This window comes from Euleptes europaea, chromosome 17 (assembly GCF_029931775.1).
Source record: "Euleptes europaea isolate rEulEur1 chromosome 17, rEulEur1.hap1, whole genome shotgun sequence".
Classification (NCBI taxonomy): Eukaryota; Metazoa; Chordata; class Lepidosauria; order Squamata; family Sphaerodactylidae; genus Euleptes; species Euleptes europaea.
In genome coordinates, this window is record NC_079328.1 from 17,062,044 (window position 1) to 17,081,398 (window position 19,355).

General features: G+C 44.6%; 1 protein-coding gene across 2 annotated transcripts in view; it reads right to left on the reverse strand.

Annotated features, from left to right (window-relative positions):
* KIAA0930 (KIAA0930 ortholog) overlaps positions 1–19,355 on the reverse strand; it is a 44,765-nt gene that overhangs the window by 15,148 nt on the left and 10,262 nt on the right. The window contains exons 2-3 of one of the 2 annotated variants that reach the window (XM_056862521.1): positions 2,769–2,917; positions 862–969 (exon numbers count right to left, since the gene is read on the reverse strand). In XM_056862521.1, coding sequence (XP_056718499.1) covers positions 862–969; positions 2,769–2,917 — 257 coding nt within the window. The remainder of the gene's footprint in view (positions 1–861; positions 970–2,768; positions 2,918–19,355) is intronic. The other variant, XM_056862522.1, reaches the window with a different exon arrangement.

Below are 19,355 nucleotides of genomic sequence, written 5' to 3' on the forward strand. Positions count from 1 at the left end.
ACCACTTAAGAAACAATCAAACTGGCTTACAATCTCTTGCCCTTCCTCTCCCCACAACAGACACCTAGGGCTGAGTTTGGAGAGAGCTGTGACTAGCCCAAGGTCACCCAGCTGGCTTCATGTGGAGAAGTGGGGAAACCAACCCAGTTCACCAGATTAGCGTCCACTGCTCATGTGGAGGAGTGGGGAATCTAACGCGGCTCTACAGATCAGTCAACTGCTCCAAACCACAGCTCTTAACCACTACACCACACTGGCTCTCTTTAACTTCATTGCCTACATTTAATGGTGTTTGAAAAGCAGGGGATTGGGGCATCCTTTAGACATCACCCTAGATGCATGGAAGCTTCTTTTCTAGAAATTAACCCCATCTGGATGAGGGCTGGGTTGCGAACACGCAACTGTGTGGGTGTTGCTCAAAGAATCTGCACCCCCACCAAAAGGAAGGGAGTCCATTCCGTGGGAGTGGCCTGTGTGACTGTACAGGGACAGTTAGGAACCACTGCTCTTGGCCTGACCCCCTAAAGATCCCCCAAGCATCCCTACTTCATAGGGTCCACAGTGGACAAATACTGCTGAGAGCTGCGACACAAGAGAGTAACCCCAAAAGCCTGACTGTTCAGAGCTCTCTTTTCTCTTCTACAGCTTCATATCCTGAGGATGGGGTAGCTCTGGAACTGAACACAGAAATTCGGGGCAGGTGGAAAACGATGGCCCAAAACTCGAGCACAACGGCCTCCGCCCTCTCTAGCCCCATGAGCAAATCAACTGTCCTTTCCTGGACACCATGCACAGAGCTACAGGGGACAAGGACTTGCTGTACTGATACAAGCCAGCACCAGAAGAAGATATTTATGTCACCTTTTGCAAGATGAGGTTCAAGTAGACACTCTCTTCCCAGTCGATATCGGGATCCCCCAGGCCAGGCAGCTTCTTTGAATCCCTGCGGTAAACCTCAACTTCAACCTGCTGAGAGAAAACCAAGAAGTCCCAGGTGAATACTGCATGGCGATGGTAAGCATTATTTGAGGAGGAGAAGAATTGGTTTTTGTATGCTGACTTTCTCTAACACTTAAGGAAGAATCAAACCTGGTTCGCCAGTCCACCACTCCAAACCATTCTTTCAACCACTACACCACGCTGGGTCTCCAGGGCCAACACAACCAAGGAGGCTGGAGTGAGGAGGGACCTGGAGCAGAAATGCCCCATTCCCCCTTGTTCGGCATGCACAGGGAGGGGGGAATTTCATACCCTCGTCCCTCCTCACTAATGTGAAAGGAGAAAGACTCTCGAAAGATAATAGCCACCTTAACCCGTTCACCCTATTTGGGGCTGATGACGGGCTGCACACCCAGCCGGCACTAACTGCAACTGAGTAGCACCGTCAGAACTTCCACTAGACCTCAGTCCATATGTTCTCTTTCTGTACTCTTGTAGATATCTGCTTAGCATCTGAGGTTTCTGTTTATAAGGTGGGGGCAGCTTTGGCCTCGGGCAAGGTTCCGAAGAAGGGTGGGTCCCTCAGGAAGGGACCTTGTACAGACACTCAGGGCCCAAGCCACGGGGTTTTGAAGGTCAAAACCAGAACTTTGTGTTAGGCCTGGAAACAAACTGGAAGCCAATGTAACAGTGGATTAATATGATCACAGTGTAGGGTTGCCAGGTCCCTCTTTGCCACCGGCAGGAGGTTTTGGGGGCAGAGCCTGAAGTGGAGGGGTGGGACTTCAGTGCCATAGAGTCCAATTGCAAAAGCGGCCATTTTCTCCAGGTGAACTGATCTCTATCAGCTGGAGATCTGTTGTAATAGCAGGAGATCTCCAGCTGGTACCTGGAGGTTGGCAACCCTATCACAGTGGTACATCCTAGTAAGGACCCTAGTTGCTGCCTTTGGCATCAAATGGGAGTCTTCAAGGGCAGCCCAACGTGTGTTTGTGTTAAGTGCTGTCAAATCGCTTCCGACTCATGGTGACCCTATGAATCAATGTCCTACAAAACGTCTGATCATTAACAGCGTGGCTCAGGGAGAAAGGAGGGGGAGAACGGAGGAAGAAAGCTCAAAAGCTTCTCTCTCACTTTCACAAAAAACATATATACCCAGAGTTCTTGTTTGCAAGAGAGCCAGAATCTGAGATAATAAAACTAATTCTCTTGCTGGCAACTGCCAATACCAAAGGAGAAGAATCCCAGATGCAGAAGGGAAGCAGTTCCTTGTTCTCCAGAGAGCAGGATAGGAGTTTTTTTAAAAACACCAGACCCTTTGGCTCTCAGCCTACTTGGCCTGCAGGGCCCCCATAATTTTCATAAAACAAAGCAGGGGTCACACGGTTTTCACACACCACAAAATGGCTCTTCATCAGATTGTTAGGAAAGCAACGGTGGCCAATTTCAAAGTATTTACTGAGGAAATACAGGAAAAGAGGGTAACAATAGAGAAATGGAAAATCCACAATTTTTTTGTCATAAACTAATACCTAGCTGCCATTTCATGCTCAACTGTGATAATTTTCTTCTAAAAGTACCCTAGAAAGAACCTAGATTTGTATTATCTTATGCTTTCTTTTCTAAAATTGTGAAGGCTACAATTTTTAAAAAAAACTGTATAAAGATTATATGCAGTATTTGTTCTGCATGGGTATGTTCCACACTAGTGGATTGCAGCCTTTTTTTAAACATTATTTCTCAGCAGGTGGACAATACCAAAAGTTATGCATTAGCTTGGGAGAAGGCAAAGATGCCTTAAGGGCTGAATATGCCGCATCCCTGCTCACCTTCTTCCCATCGGTATTATCTCCGCTCACATAGGACAGCTTTCGACGGACGTAGAAGAGCATGTCATCCTGCCGGGGAGCCCATTTCTCCATAAAGTACGTGGAAAACATCCACGTCCAGAACACAATGCGGTCATCTTTGAAACACCCTAAAAAGGAAATTAAAAGCGAGCATTAGAAACTACTGAAGCCACAGTGTATGATTTTTAAGTGCCACAGGACTATATAACATCACTTTCATTTTGGAATAATATTCCTCTTGATGTTTTTGTGACGTGTTGGTGGTGATAGGACTGCATGCAATCATTTTTGTCTCGAAACACGATATTTGGAGTTTGTAAATCTTTATTTGGTCTTTTCAGCGTTCATTACAGTGTTAATCGTAATTATCATTGCAACAACTAGACAGTTCATTCAAAGAGTGTTATTTATTGGATAGTGGCCTATGTCCAATGTTCTGATACGCTCCCTTCATACCTGAAGACAAAGCATCAGTGGGGCTTGACAGCCACATAAAGAGGTCCTAAAAGATCATGACAAAAAGATGGGGGATGGAAAATATTCCAGTGGGGTTTTTTCCCCCTTCTTTCTCTCCTCTGCAGAATTTTTTCACTTCAAAAGATTCATCACTCCATAAAACTGACATAAATGAATGGACGCCATTGTCAATACACTGTAATATTGTCGATACAATAGTAGACAAGGATGGCAGTTTGAAAGTTGTAATAGTGATTATTCCTAGGAACTGTATGAGAAAGTACATGTAGGTTTTGTTGATTTGTAACCCAGGGGTGGGGGCATGTACAAAGCTTTACATACATACATCTTTGGGGAAACTGAAATATACGCAATACTTAACAATCTTGTTAAACTTACACTTCTTTTACTGATTGGACAACATAAAATGTGCAATTTATCATTTAGGTAGCATAAAAAATTGAACTATTTGGAATATTTATGGAATTTAAAGGTATAAATATCTTTATTTCTATAAGAAAACTTGCAAGCATACCTGAAATATTTGAGAAAGAATTGCAAACTGCTGCAGCCTATGCTACCATAAACACATGGATGCTAACTTTTGACATCTGAGAGGGGGGGAGCTGGAAGTAGAAAACAAGCTCTGTAGTAAAGAAAGAAAGTGCTATTTTGACAAATCTCCTACAGTCACAATAAACAGGTCTACCAGTATATTTGCCTATTGAGTTACACTTCATAGCATTTTAAAAAACTGAACTCTTTTATAATGTATCATCATCAAACACATTATCATATACTAACTGTGGCCCAAATTATATACATTTAAATGAAAACAATCTTTTCCCAGGCCATCACGTCCTGGTCATGACAGTTTGCTCTGTGGTTGAAGCCCAGATAGGGTTGTCGAATCTTGAAAGGCAGAAGTGAGCTGGAGGGGGCAAAGCCTACCTCCACGCACCATGCAAAAGCTGTAAGGGGGGAGCAGGAAAGCCCAAGCCAGCAGCAGAGAGACTTAGCAGACAGGGCTTGGGGACCCCACTCATTTCCCTTACCAGTGGACTAATCTGGATGACATCAAGAGAGACTGAAGGCGACTCTGTGATCTCACCTGAATTGATCCAAATCAGCCCAATGGTGAAGAAACCAAGGGTAATAAGCAAATACAGTTAAGCCCCAGCCTCTCTCCTAACCACCCATTCTAAGAGAAGACACTCATATGTCAATTAGCCAGAGGAGAGGAAAGTGGCTATACTGTGGAAAACATGCCTGTAGGCAAACTTGAATCCAGATCTCCTCCACTAAAAATTAGACCTTTGGCTGCTTGGTGGAGATTCCCAACCCAAAGAGGCCTTCCTCTACCAGACAGGTAATGCTAAAACCACATCATGGAATAATCAGAGCACAAGCAAAATATTTTCAGTAGCTATACCAACAAAGATCCACTACTGTTCAAAACCGCAGGGAGCAGATTCCCACCCCAGTTGTTGTAATATTAGCAGAGCTCCCCAGCACTGCCAGATGACAACAGTTTCACCCTGGAAAGTTCATCTCTGCTTGTTCAGATGTTCTGTTGTCATGGGGGGGGGGAGTACAGAAAAGCTAAATGTCATTAGAAACGCAAGTTGTTTACAGCCGTGTGGGTACAAATGTAGAATCCAAAAAGCCAAGTCACAATCCACATTAATACCTTTTATGAGGACCAGCCCAGGTGTGCACACCTTTCAAGCTCACCACAACTCTTGATCAGGCCAGATGTTACAAAATTTTACAACGCTCACATGGAAATAAAGGTTGTTTAGTCTTTTAAGACTTATGTACTTTGATATACTCTGTAGTGTTCTGCATATCTCAATAAAAATTTATTTTTTTTAAAAAAAGACTTATTTCTCTTTAACCGCTCTGCAGGGACCAAAATGTGCACGGGGGAAGGAAAAGAAAGCTGGACACCTTCTGACTCGACCAAATTTCGCAGGAATAAAACCAAGATCATCTGTACCATGAATAATGTCCGACGTAAGGAAATAAGACTATTAGCAGCGCAGTTGGCATGAAGGTTGGAGCAATGTTTCCCTTCTCTCATGGCAGAGCCAATAGATACGACCCAGAGGCTCCAGGGACCCAGCAGCCAATCTGCGGCAGGGAGGGAGCAAGGGAGGTTTAGTGGTTAAGAGCAGTGGTTTGGAGCAGTGGACTCTGATCTGGAGAACTGGGTTTGATTCCCCACTTCTCCACATGAGCGGCGGCGGCAACTCTGGTGAACTGGATTTGTTTCCCCCACACCTACACATAAAACCAGCTGGGTGACCTTGGGCAAGTCACTCCCTCTCAGCCCCACCTACCTCACAGGGTTTCTGTTATGGGGAGGAGAAGGGAAGGTGATTGTAAGCTGGTTTGATTCTCCCGTAAGTGGTAGAGAAAGTCGGCATATAAAAACCAACTCTTCTTCTTTACCACAGAAATCAGACAGGGACAGGCGATTTTCCACCCAGCTCCCCGCAACACCTAACAAAATTAGGAGGAGTCCTCAAGGGCTGTGAAAAATAAATGCATGCAGCGCAGAATAGATGGAGAAGATTCTTCCAAGGAGGGAGGGAGTGTGTGTGCATGCATGTACGCATGTGCAGTCCTTCATAAGTGCACAACAAAAGAATAGTCCTATTCTTATGTGTGAAACTTTGGACTGTGTGATAGGTGGCAGGTGGTATTTAACTCTGCGTTGCGTAGCCTGCATATCAGCAGTTCTGCTTCGTCATGATGCAGTGCTCAGAGCTGGCCAATGTGCGCTCTGTAGTGGATGTATAGAATAATTGCTTGCTATAGTTCCATTATAGTAACAGCCCCGTGGCGCAGAGTGGTAAGCTGCAGTAGTGCAGCCCAAGCTCTGCTCACGACCTGAGTTCGATCCCAATGGAAGTTGGTTTCAGGTAGCCGGCTCAAGGTTGACTCAGCCTTCCATCCTTCCGAGGTCGGTCAAATGAGGACCCAGCTTGCTGGGGGTAAAGGGAAGATGACTGGGGAAGGCACTGGAAAACCACCCTGTAAACAAAGTCTGCCTAGTAAACGTCGGGATGTGACGTCACTCCATGGGTTCAGGAATGACCCTGTGCTTGCACAGGGGACCTTTACCTTTTTTTAATAGTTCCATTTAAATTTTTTAATAGTTCCATTTACAGCACTGTGCTCAGAAGTTGTGGGAGCTCCACTGAGGTGCTAAACCCCAAATAATGATAGCAACTGATGATTTCAGGCAGCAGTCTTTCTCATCGCCTGCCACCTGATCCTCTGAATGGAGGATTTGAAGAGTTGAATTGTGGAACTCCCTGCCCCAGGATGTGGTGATGGCTGCCCACTTGGAAGGCTTTACAAGAGGAATGGACGTGTTCATGGAGGAGAGGGCTATCCCTGGCTACTAGTCAAAATGAAAAGTAGTCATGATGCATACCCATTTTCTCCAGGATCAGAGGGGCATGCCTATTGTATTTGGTGCTGTGGAACACAGGCAGGGCAATGCTGCTGCAGTTGTCTTGTTTGTGGGCTTCCTAGAGGCACCTGGTTGGCCACTGTGTGAACAGACTGCTGGACTTGATGGACCTTGGTCTGATCCAGCATGGCCTTTCTTATGAACCTAGGACTTTTGACATGCCACGCTAGCACTCTACCTCTAGCCGCTGCACTGAGAATCTAGATAAATAGATCCTGTTTTTAACAATTCCTCTTTCTTCTGAGAATGATTCTGGATAGGACAGTCATCTTGATCAACTGATGTGGGCTCCCCTCCCTCCTGGTCAAGTCACAGCCTGGGGTTTTCAAGCCAAAAGACATCCAGAGGTGGTTTGCCATTGCCAGCCTCTACGTAGCAACTCTGGTATTCCTTGGTGGTCTCCCATCCAAATACTAATCAGCGCAGTGTAGTTGTTAGGAGCGGTGGACTCTAAGCTGGTGAACCGGGTTTGGTTTCCCCACTCCTCCACATGAGGCCTGCTGGGTGACCTTGGGCTAGTCACCATTCTCATTGGACTCTCTCAGCCCCACCTACCTCACAAGATGCCTGTTATGGGGAGAGGAAAAGAAGGTGGGTTGAGACTCCTTAAAGGTAGAGAAAATTGGGATATAAAAACCTACTACTACCACCACCTCTTCGTCATCTTCATCTTCTCGCAGCCAACCCTGCTTAACTTCTGAAATCTGATAAGATGGAACTAGCCAGGGCTATCCAAGTCAGGGTGACATGGGCTCAGTCTTCCGTTTTTATACATCTTTACTTTTTAAAAAGTTTTTAAAAGTATGTCTTAAAAAAAAAAGATTATCTGCCCCCTCCTCAAACGAACAAAAAGAATAATGCACCCAGAGCCCTGGTTTCTGTTCTGGTTGCCTCCCAACATCCTATTGGCCTCTCAACAACCCTGTGATGTGCGGCGGGCTGAGAGATGACAGCTCAACAACTACCCAAGAACCTTCAATAGGTTTCATGGCAGAGCAAGGACTTCAGCTTGACTTATCCTGATCTCAGTCCAATGTTCTGTTGATTTCACCCAACTAACTGAGTCTCATTCCAGTTCTTCTCTGTGGATCACCCTGTCCAAAACAGGAAGACATAGTACAACACTGGGAAATGAGACAGGGCCCTTAAGAAGCCGCTAGTTGGGACTGAGCACACTGTCACTGGATGCTGGAACCCATTCCTGTCTCATTCCTATGCTAAGTGTAGTTTTCTTCCCCGCCCCCTTGTAAGGGGAAGAACATATAAATGTGGCCTGTTCTTGTATGAATGTACTTGGGTTGCATGTTACATTGTCCATTTGGGGGGCATGTGGTCTGTACTCTTTCCCCCATGTGCAAAGTGGTCCCCTGTAGATAGGAGCCTATCGTAAGGGCTAGGCAATAGTGCCTGAGGCCCATTCCGATAGCAGCTGCAAAATCAGATTTCAGGAATAAACTTAATCACATGCTTATGCTTTGAACAAAGATTACATACACAAAGTAATTGTTCCCTTCTCTTAGTTCTGCACTTTCTCCCACAATATGATTAGGTCTCCGGCAGCTGGAGTGTTTTTCTCTGATTGCTGCTGCCTGCAGTGCCTCCCATTTTAACAAGTGGGGTTCTTTCTCTGGCTGCTGTGGGGTATGACATCTGCTCTCTGTGCCGTTAGCTACAAAAAACCCAAGCCAGAATAAACCCATCCAGAAGAAGCCACAATCTCGTCTGCCTAAAGAAACCTACTAGCTGTAGCATTTTGAGAACTCGTAGAGGGTTTCACATTAGTTTGATAATCCTGTTGATATTCAAAAACTTATTAATTGTTGTTTGAGCACTTTCTGAAGTTCCAAAAGCACTGGAGATGAAGTACATGAGTGGAAAATATTGCTTGGGAGTAAAAAAGCCAGAGGTGTTGAAGATGATAACTCTGCTAGTACCAAAAGCTGCCGTGCCCGGTCTGCTGTGTTGCACTCTGTGTGGGTTTGTCTTTGCAGAGTATTAAGACAATTCCTCTAGTCTAGAATGGAGCAGCCAGATTGGTGGTAGGAGAAGGCTTCCGGCCGGATAGTCCTTCTGTTTTGTTCCCTCTGTGCTGATCGCCGGTTGGTTTCTGGGCTGACTTCCAAGCACTCAGACTTTTAACATCCAAAGCAAATGAATCTTGGGGTTCACCTCCTTCCATATTTGACCTGCCCGGGCGCTGAGGTAGCTCTTGGTGGTTCTTCCCTATGTGCTTCCAGTGTGCCACTCTTTGCCCAACTGGTGGACTTGGCTGTGCCCCCTGTTATGGAATCTTTTACTAGTATGAGCTCCCATCAGCAAATGGAATTTTCTTGAACCTGGCCCCTTTTGCAAGCCGGAAGAAGCTGTCTGCACATGTGCAATGTGAGAGAGAAAAGAAGGTGTATGGGCTCTCTCCTTCCACCCAATTCTGTATCTATCAGAGCAGACCTCTACAGCGCTGATGGCGTGGTCTTAACATTGCAAACAGGATTTCCCCAGCAGTCCTCAGAGAGTACACTGTGAGGAAATAGTTTCACAAACCCCATTCCCTCTTGGTCCAGGAGCTTGGAAAAGTCCTGTGGCGGTCTCAGGCCCCACCTGGTGAGGTGGCCCCTTTTGTCTACTCCTGGGTGCATCAGCTTCTCTCTGCTTTGTAACCATTGCCATCAACAAATCTAAAACAGTACCTCCTACAAGATGAATTTGTACCTCTAGAACTCTGTATCTGTAGTGCTGTTCAATGTCTCCGCCAAGCTGCTGCATCTCCTACATTGCCTGTACTAGCTAGAGCAGGGACTATGAAATGCATTTTTGAGCGAATGTGTTCAAGGGATGGCGAACTCACTTGCTTCCCCCTCCTTTACCGCTCTTCAGAAAGCAGGGCCAAAGAGGCACTGTGTATTTACAGAGATCAGACTTACAGCATTCGAAACATAAGAAAGTTTAACAAACAAAAAGGGTGCACATGATCTGTACAAATATCAAGTTGAGCAAGAACAAAAAGAAAAGGTGAAAACATGCAATCCTCTAAACCTCAAACTCTGTACTTATCCTAAACAATGTTTAATTAGGATAGGCTAATAATTCTTGAAGTTGCAGCATTTAGAAGTCCTTCATTATCTTACTTCTCACACTTGAGATTTATCCTATTTTCCAGCATAGTGTAGTGGTTGAGCGGTGGATTGGAGCAGCGGACGCTAATCTGGTGAACTGGATTTGTTTCCCCACTCCTGCACATGAAGCCAGCTGGGTGACCTTAGGCTAGTCACACTCTCTCAGCCTTACCTACCTCACAGGGTGTCTGTTGTGGGGAGGGGAAGGTGATTGTAAGCCACTTTGATTCTTGTTTAAGTGGTACAGAAAGTCGGCATGTAAAAACCAACTCTTCTTCTTCTTCAACATGTAGTCAAGAGGGAGTCCTGATGTAAAGGTTTAGTTCTTCACTGCTAGAGCCAAGAGTCAGTGTAAGAATGTGAACAAAGAGGGCTCCTTCCTCATGCCCTGAGAATTCATAATCTCACCCCTTGGGAGTCCACCCCCTCTGCTGTCAGTCCTGATCTTCCTGCTCCAAGAGGAAGAAATACTATCTAGCCTTTTGGCTCTCCCAGTCTCTGCCCCATGGAGTCTTCCATCCTCCAAACAATGCATTGAGAACCATATCAACTCCTTTTTAAAAGCAAAATAAAATGTTTGCGTTGGCTGCTGATGGCCTACAAAATCAGGTCTCAGAGAGTAGCTAATTCAACAGGGTCACGACTCAAAAGGCCTTGACCAATGTTCTAATCAGTCCCACAACTTTGAATGGAGACTGCAAGTAGCTTCCTCGCTGGCCGGTAACTTTTAACCAGAGGCTGGCTGACGGGTATGAAGGAGCACAGAAAAAACTTTCAGAGCTGCTCATTAAAAAGGGAGGGGACCATCATCATATAGTACCTGGACTATCAGTATTCCACTGAAAGTCACCAGGAAAAAAGCTGTAAGCTGCTTAAAAATTTCAAGCGTGTGCACTGTGCAAAAAGATAACTAACAGACAGCACAGATACTGTTCCAAATAGGTCTGCGTCTGTCCGTTCAACTGGAAGAAGCTCCCCATCTCGTATACACCAGGATTGCCTATTTGACAACATGCCAACTCATCATTCTGATGCCCTTTAATAGACAGACCCAACTCTATTTCTTCACTGCTTAGCATGCCAATCTTCACCCATCTGCAATGCATGAATCACTGGCAAACACACTCCCACGTCTCACTCTGAGCTCCTGCTACTCCTGCAATGAGAAGTTACCAGGAGGCAAGCGGAGCAGTGAAGTGAAAGATTATGAGCCTAAATACCTCAGAAGATGAGTACAAATTTCAGTCTTTCAACAGCTACAAGAGCTCCGAGTATCCTGCACATATAGAGGAAACTGTAACCCACACAAAAAGCTGGTTTACTCTTAACACTGGGCTGCCCGTTGGATCTCCCCCTCCGCAAGTGCAGGTAGGGCAAGTGAAGTTCCCCTCTTAATTATGTGCAGAACATTGCTACACCCTAAGGGGTCGCCATAAGTCAGCTGCGACTTGACGGCAAAATCACGCATCCCCCAATACAGCCTTGTCCGTGGAGACATCAATGTCCTCATGGCAAAAAATCTTAGATGAGAAGCTGTCACTGTTGGGCTTCTCGCAGGATATGTTATTAGAGCTTGGGAAAACTGAAGCTTTCACCAACTAACAGCACTACTTTTCGTGCTCGCCGCATTTGTTCATCCCAGTTCTTCGGAATACCACCACCACGTGGTTTGCCTGCTTATACATATTATTTGACAACTCCTCGTCTTTCTAGAGCCTTCTGTTTAGCTAGATTGAATGCTAACCCCTCTATGGTTATGCAGGGCAGAATTTTGAATATGCCATATCCAGACAGGACCTGCCCTTGCTCTTCTGGCTCTATCGATTCACTAGCTCATGCCCTCTTGGAATGCCACTTTTACGAGGAACTTCGATCACATTATATCTCCCCCCCCCCTTTTAACATGCAAATCTAATGCCTCTGTGTCTGACATAATGCCTTTTCTACTAAGCGATACGGATCCCAAGGCTACATTATCAGCGGCAAGATTTGTTTCAGTCCTTATATCCCTCAAACACTAGATATAGGCTGCTCAAGATCAATGGATCAAGGAGCTTCTAAAGGATAAAAGGAAACGAGACATCAATGTGATCCATTCCAGCAGTTTCAACATTTCACCCAGCCAAAAATACTGAGGCTTAAAATTCTTTTAATTTTTTTTTTAAAAATCCAGCACAGTCTCAGGGGGTAACAAAATGGTGTGTGCAAGACTTCTCCAAATAGTCAGACATTTCAAGCGCTGGCCAAGACAGAAACTCATCACTTAAGTGGCACAGACACAATAATAGTACAGCCCCCTTTGTTGATCAGATATTAAAAGCCACTCTATACAAACACACTGCAAAAGCCATTCAGCTGTAAGGACTTCCACTGTGGATAACCTGATCTACACATGAACCACTGAAAGAAAGAGATAAGAGCGCTTGTCCTACTGTCTCAAACTTGCTCTCAACCATTAAGGCTGTTGCACTGCTGGTGTCTCTAGGACTTTATTGATGCTAGGAACTTTCAAACCGGGGGACCCTGGAGTCCATCACAAACTCGGCAGCAGAACTTACTGCATTTGAAGGTCAGTAGTGTTGGCAAGTTATCTCAAGAAAGTTTGTCTACTACTGCTGACCTGTTATCACATATAAAGTCCTTCATGGCCTTGGACTACATACAGGATTACCTCTCCTGCTGTGATCCACCATGACAGCCCCATTCATCCAAGCAGAGCCTTCTGTTGATGCCACCCTAAAAATGGGCAAGATCGACAGCTGCTCCACCCATACATCCTTTGTTGGGGCCCCTACCTTATGGAATGGCCTGCCAAAGGTGGTCAGAAAGGCCCGCATGCTTCTGTCACTCCACAAGCTACGTAAAACACAATTGTTCAGGAGGGCATTTTTATCAAGGTAAGAGCTGAGCAATTCCGCTAACGATAGGACGTTCTGGAGGACACTGATTCATAGGGTTGCCATGAGTCAGAAGCGATATGACGGCACTTAACACACACACACACACACACACACACACACACACACACACACAATAGGGCTATAAAACAAAATGGTTCAGAAAGATGATTTTAAAAAGGGGACGGGTCTATGAACTATGCCAGAATGTATATTATGTATTATCTGCCTGTTGTATGTATTATCCTACTTTCACATTTTTGTTTTCATACTTACGGAATACCATTTTATGCACTGTTTAAAATATCACATCAAATACTCTATGCTCTGTTTCAAATTGTTGTAATCCTAGTCCCACTACATTGCTTATTAGATGTCTCATCCTATTGCTCGCTCCGATTTACACCATATAATGCACCTTGAAGACCCTATTTGGGTGGAAAGGCGATAGAAATGTTTTAAATAAAATAAATAATAAATAATCCACCTTGAGTTTCAGGGAGAAAGGCAGACTATAAACAAAGTAAATAATATAAAATAATTTCAGCTACCTATTCAATGCTATGCACACTTCAGCTACAGTTCTTCTAGAACGCATTTCTTCCTACAGATTGGAAGGTGGGTAGGAGGAACAGCCAAGGAAGACAACAGATCCCAAAGTCTACCTGGTGCAGGTGAGAAAGGTTCTCACTGTCTAGGGCTAGACCACAGCAGACTGAAAGAGGGAGCGCATGTGGCTGAATGTCTTATATGTAAAAAAAAAAGATTCTACTCACAAGAAATGCTAGGAAGAAAGATTCTAGCCAAGCCGCCTTCTTGACATACTAATTTTCTATGCACAGGGACAACTCCTTACTGGAGGAACGTTCTCCCTCCTGAGCGTGCAGTTTGCAACAGTACAGGTGAGGCCAAAGTTCACCACCTAGGCCAGGGGGGCCGAATTCATTTGTTACAAGGGCCGGATATGACATAAATGTCACTTGGTTGGGCCGTGCCGTGCCTCGCCAGCCCAGATTGGGACTGGGGGAAGGGGTGGCTGCCTCGGCTGGCCCGTGGGCTGGATAAGAGCTCTCAAGGGGCCGGATCAGGACCACCTGACACCCCTGACCTAGGCCAAAAATGGAGTTTGGGCAGCAAGCACCCCTCCTCAGCTGAGCCCCCCGACATTTACAGTGTCAGATTTCCCATACTGTTTTGCACATTCCTTTTCAATTTTAATTTCTGCAGGCTATACTAACTTTTATTTTAGATGCTTCTGGCCCAACCCAAGTTGTCAAGGTACAGTAAATGTCATGTAAATACACTTGGTAAAACTGGTCCCTGTTGTCCTTTTAATACAATCCTGCCTGTCATGAGGCCCCCTAAAGTTAAACATACGGAGAGAGGCAAATATTCAAACGGCCTCTTTTGCAACAAAGAGGACCGCAGCAGGATCACCTTTTCTCACCTTGCATAAATAATGTCAAAATTTCAGGACCTGCACACAGATTTAAAAATACAGACACTAGCCTCTTCTGCATCAGGTAATCCGTGGTATTAGGACAGACCATTCATTGTGAAAAAGACAGAGACTCTTCTCCAGTAGATACTCTCCAAAGGGCTTCCATTCAAGCTAACTGCCACTGCCAGAGCCTCTAGTTCAACGCCTTCTTGTGTCTGCAGCATTCTCAAATGAGCACTTTGCAGAAAGCTCACTTGATTATCAAGAGGCACAACTGCCAAAGGGAATTACTGGAATCTAATAATTTGAAGGAAAGAAGGATGCGGCTAATCTACAAGCATATACACAGAATTTCCCAGGACAAGCCGCGTGGGCAATGAGCTTCGGTGTTTCAGCTTCAACAAGTCAGCAAAAACGTGGCACAGAACAGCGGCCTTCAGAATTCAGTGGAACCTTTTAAAAGCTGCCTCTAAAGTAGATGTTCGTCTACAATTTCTCTGTTACACATATTTATCAGCCTGCAGGCAGTACAGAACAGATACGATGTCATAAGCCAAACCAGAAAAATACTATTGTTTGAGGAATCATAGAGTTGGAAGGGGCCATACATGCAATCTAGTCCAACCCCCTACTTAATGAAGGATCAGCCTAGCGCATCCCTGACAAGTGCTTGTCCAGCCTCTGCTTAAAGACTGCCAGCGAGGCGGAGCTCACCACCTCCCTAGGTAACTGATTCCGCTGTTGAACAACTCTTATGTTAAAAAACTTTTTCCTAATATCCAGCCGGTACCTTTACTACCTGCAATTTAAACCCATTATTGCAAGTCCTATCCTCTGCTGCCAACAGGACGGCTCCCTGGCCTCCTCTAAGTGACAGCCCTTCAAATACTTAAAGAGGGCAATCATGTCCCCCCTCAACCTCCTCTTCTCCAGACTAAACATTCTCAATTCCCCCAGCCTTTCCTGGTAGGGCTTGGTCTCCTGGCCCCTGATTGTCCTCGTCGCTCTCCTCTGTACCTGCTCCGTTCTGTCCACATTCTTTTTGAAGTGAGGCCTCCAGAACTGCACACAACACTCCAGGTGTGGCCTGACCAAAGTACAGGAAGATTAACCAGAGAGTGTTTCATGGTACCTTAAAAGTGCAATCCTAAACAGAGTCACTCTAGTCTAAGCCCACTCATTGCTGCGCTCATAAGTTTCACCTACATGCATTTACACAGAGACATCTCACACTCTCAAAAAAACAGAAGTTTGCAGCTTTACATTTTATGCTGGCCTTTGGCTGTAATTATAAATGATTTGATTTGAGAAGTTTGCAGCAAATTACAGACTAACAAAATCTTATTCCAGCATAAGTTTTTTTGGACTACGGTAAAACCCATTTCTTCAAATGCTATGTAGTAAATGCTCAAGAAGCAGGCATTTTATTTAAGACAGATAAGGGGAGCAGCAGATTCAAGGGGCAGGAAATACTGGAAGCAAAGGGTGAAACATAATTATGTAAAACTTAACCCCTCAAAGTTGTGGGGACCTGCGAAGACTCACAGCTAGGGTTGCCAACTTCCAGGTACTAGCTGGAGACCTCCTGCTATTATAACTGATCTCCAGCCAACAGAGATCAGTTCATTGGTTCTTGTAGGTTATCCGGGCTGTGTAACCGTGGTCTTGGAATTTTACACAGTTACACAATTTTACACGGTTACACAGCCCAGATAACCTACAAGAACCAATGAACTCTGACCGTGAAAGCCTTCAACAGAGATCAGTTCATCTGGAGAAAACAATTTTGGCAATTGGACTCTATGGCATTGAAGTTCCTCCCCTCACTAAGCCCGCCCTCCTCAGGCTCCACCCCGAAAACCTCCCACTGGTGGCAAAGAGGGGCCTGGCAACCCTACTCACAGCAGATGGCAAACCCCATTCTACCAGCTAAGGGACAGTGCTGGGAGAGAAAATTATATAGAATGCCCCCAGCTCCGGAAAGCTAATGTAGGGGTTTGGAGCTGAAAGTACCTCCCGCCCCCTTCCTGCTTCAAGCCTGGCCATCTGCCGGTCATCTGCTTGAAACAGAAAGCCACTGGCCAGTGGATAGGCAGATCAGAGCAGGGAGGATGAGGCCCAAAGAATGCAGTAGGGTACCCAAGGTAGCCAAATTTACTTCCAAGGGAAGCTCCACAGTTCCCCTTGCAGTACTGTGAGCCACTCAGTGCAGGGAATATTCCGTGGGTTGCCAAGATTTCAAAATAATCCCCCACTCTCATTTTTGTGGCAGTTTGAAATGAGATTCCTGGGGGTTCCCTTCACATTTGCATAAAATCCAGGAAGTTAAAACAAGAACTCCCCAGGTTTATAGAAAAATGTCTCCAATAGGTACCTGGATCCATTGGCAGATTTTTGATCCAGACACTTGGGGCCACATTCATAATTAGATATAATGTGAATTGAAAATACCAGGAACAGCAATTTCCTTCACTACAAGCACACAAAGATTTATTCATTTATTTATTTTGGAAAGGGCCTCTCCAAAACCTCTGCAAAGAAAGTTAGGACAAAATAGGGTCAGTGATTCACTAGGGGTAGGCACTAGGAAAACAGCCATCATGGTATACTAGTTAAGGGCAGTGGACTCTAATCTGGAGAACCAGGTTCGATTCCCCACTCCTCCACATGAAGCCTGCTGGGTGACCTTGCACCCTCCAAGGATTATATTATATAATATATTATATTATATTACCCTTGCACCCTCCACGGATCCTGACAACCAGGCACAGATTGTGAACTCCATGCTCAGAACTCCATTCCCAGGCACACAGGGCCACTTTCGATCAGGAGTCCAGCACATGGGCAGAATGGACTTTAGCCTCCCCTACCCATCATTTTCCTGCCCTTTAACAGCCCCAGGGGGTGCTATTTGCGTCACCAGGGAAACTTGGTATATGCAACCCATCAATATACTTGGTAGATGATCATCATTTCCATTTCCCTTCTATTATAAGTAACAGAAAAATGCTGAATTTCTGAAAATGCTGAATTTTCAGGGAAGCAGCATTAAGTAAGACTTTGTTGATGCCTGCACCCAGGTCGGTATTAGAGGAACTGATCTGAGGAAACCACAAAACATTGGCTTATGACAGCTGTCGGTATATAGCAAACTGGAAAATAAATATGGGAACTGGAAACAAAAATGCACAAGATCAGTAGTCACATCATCAGAACGTCCAAGGGAAGTGCAGCTGACATCGCGCACCATTCCGATTGTGCAACTGGGCAAGCTACGCAAACATCTGTGTTGTTTTGCAACAGATTCATATTTTGATCAATGACCTTATGCATTTCCCAAAAGTTGTGCAACCCAAGCAGGAAGCTGTATCTTACTGTTAGCCTGAAAACAGTTCTGCTAAGTAAGCTGTCCCAGGGTAATCTTTGCTATTACAAGCCATAATTAAAAGCACGACCACAAAGCTAAGTACCAGCGGAGCAACAGCACAAAAAGGAACTTTAGGTGGAGCACCACAAAAAAAGTTATTTACCTCTATAAATTGTACTATACTGTCTGTAACTTTATCCCATATTACAGCCATCAGTACAACATGCCCTTATTACTACCTTTTAGAAGTCCCACAAGGTAAGTTTAATAGGCTGGGTTAGATAACTGTAGGAAATACTATAGCCTAAGTGGTCTGGGCTATTTTGCACTCCTGAATTGAGCAGGGAACTAGAGCAACTGCCCTATGAGGAGCAGTTAAAATGCTTAGAACTGTTTAGCTTGGAAAGGAGGCGGTTAAGGGGAGACATGATAGAGGTCTATACAATCATGCATGTTATGGAGAGAGAGGACAGGGAGAAGCTTTTCTCCCTCTCTCTCTCAATACCAGAACGCGGGGTCATCTGCTGAAACCGGAGGGTGAGAGATTCAAAACTGATAAAAGGAAGTATTTCTTCACACAACACATAGTTGAATTGTGGAACTCCCTGCCCCAGGATGTGGTGATGGCTGCCAACTTAGAAGGCTTTAAGAGGGGAGTGGACATGTTCATGGAGGAGAGGGGCATTCACGGCTACTAGTAAAAATGGAAAATCTGAAAGTCTGCACACTGAGATATTTTGCTTGCTACTAATAAAAAGAATTGTGTGCTGTAAAATGACCCTGAACCCACACCTAGAGATTCTGGATGTTATCAGGCCATTTGGAGGGAAGGTTCCTGCTGTTTCCTCTAAAAAAAAGAAAAGAAATGGGGGGGGGGATGTTTAAATATATCCAATAATTACTTTCTTACCAAGCCTAAACTTGAGCAACATAAAGCATTGTGCTGTTTGGCACATTTATGAACTTTAAACGCGTTACAGTTTTGTCCTTAGCAGTTACGTACATCCTTCTGAGCTCAATAACATCAGCGGACTTGGACTGTTGTAACTCTGCTGTGTTAGTACCTTGAGGTTTCAGCAAGCTGCAAATAAGCCTAATAATGAAGACGGAGAGTGAGAACTTTGAACTGCTACACTGGATGCTACTTTAGAACAGTGGTTTATTAGCGTGTTGTATTCCCTTTTTGTGGGGTATTTTTTGTAAATTTCAGTTTCCCAATAAGAGCTGCATGTGTGCATTTTGTGTGGATGTTTATGCTTCTCTGTTCCTTGGCTATTTGCAAACAAAACATTTAAATAGCTACCTTTCTACTGGTAGGACAGGGGGGCCGCAGGAAGGAAACAAGGTCAGAATAGGGCCATGGTCGGAAAAAGGTTGAGAACTATTGCCTTAGAACATATACCTTAATTCTGCCATCTGAAAAGCTGAAAAAAGAAATCACAAATTTTGTAGTAAACAAAAGTGTAGCAGAAAAGCGAAGCCTCTGCTCTATAGGACCAGAAGGATATTTGGATATTGTTAAACATTACAGCACTGAAGTCACTGAACACTTTTGCAGTGTATCATCAACAGAATCATTTCAGCATATTAGCTACGGACAACATCCCACTTAAAACTATGCAACACATATCCAAGGATGTATTTAGAACATACACAGGAACCATTTTCTAATGCTGCAGATTGTCCTATTCACTCAAAATGAAGATTTTTACACAAAACCTTGTCTCGTAAAGCTTTTCGTTCATTCCAAAAAAGAAAATCATTTTTATGTTGGAAAAAGTTCAAAATACTTCTAGGAAGGAAACAGC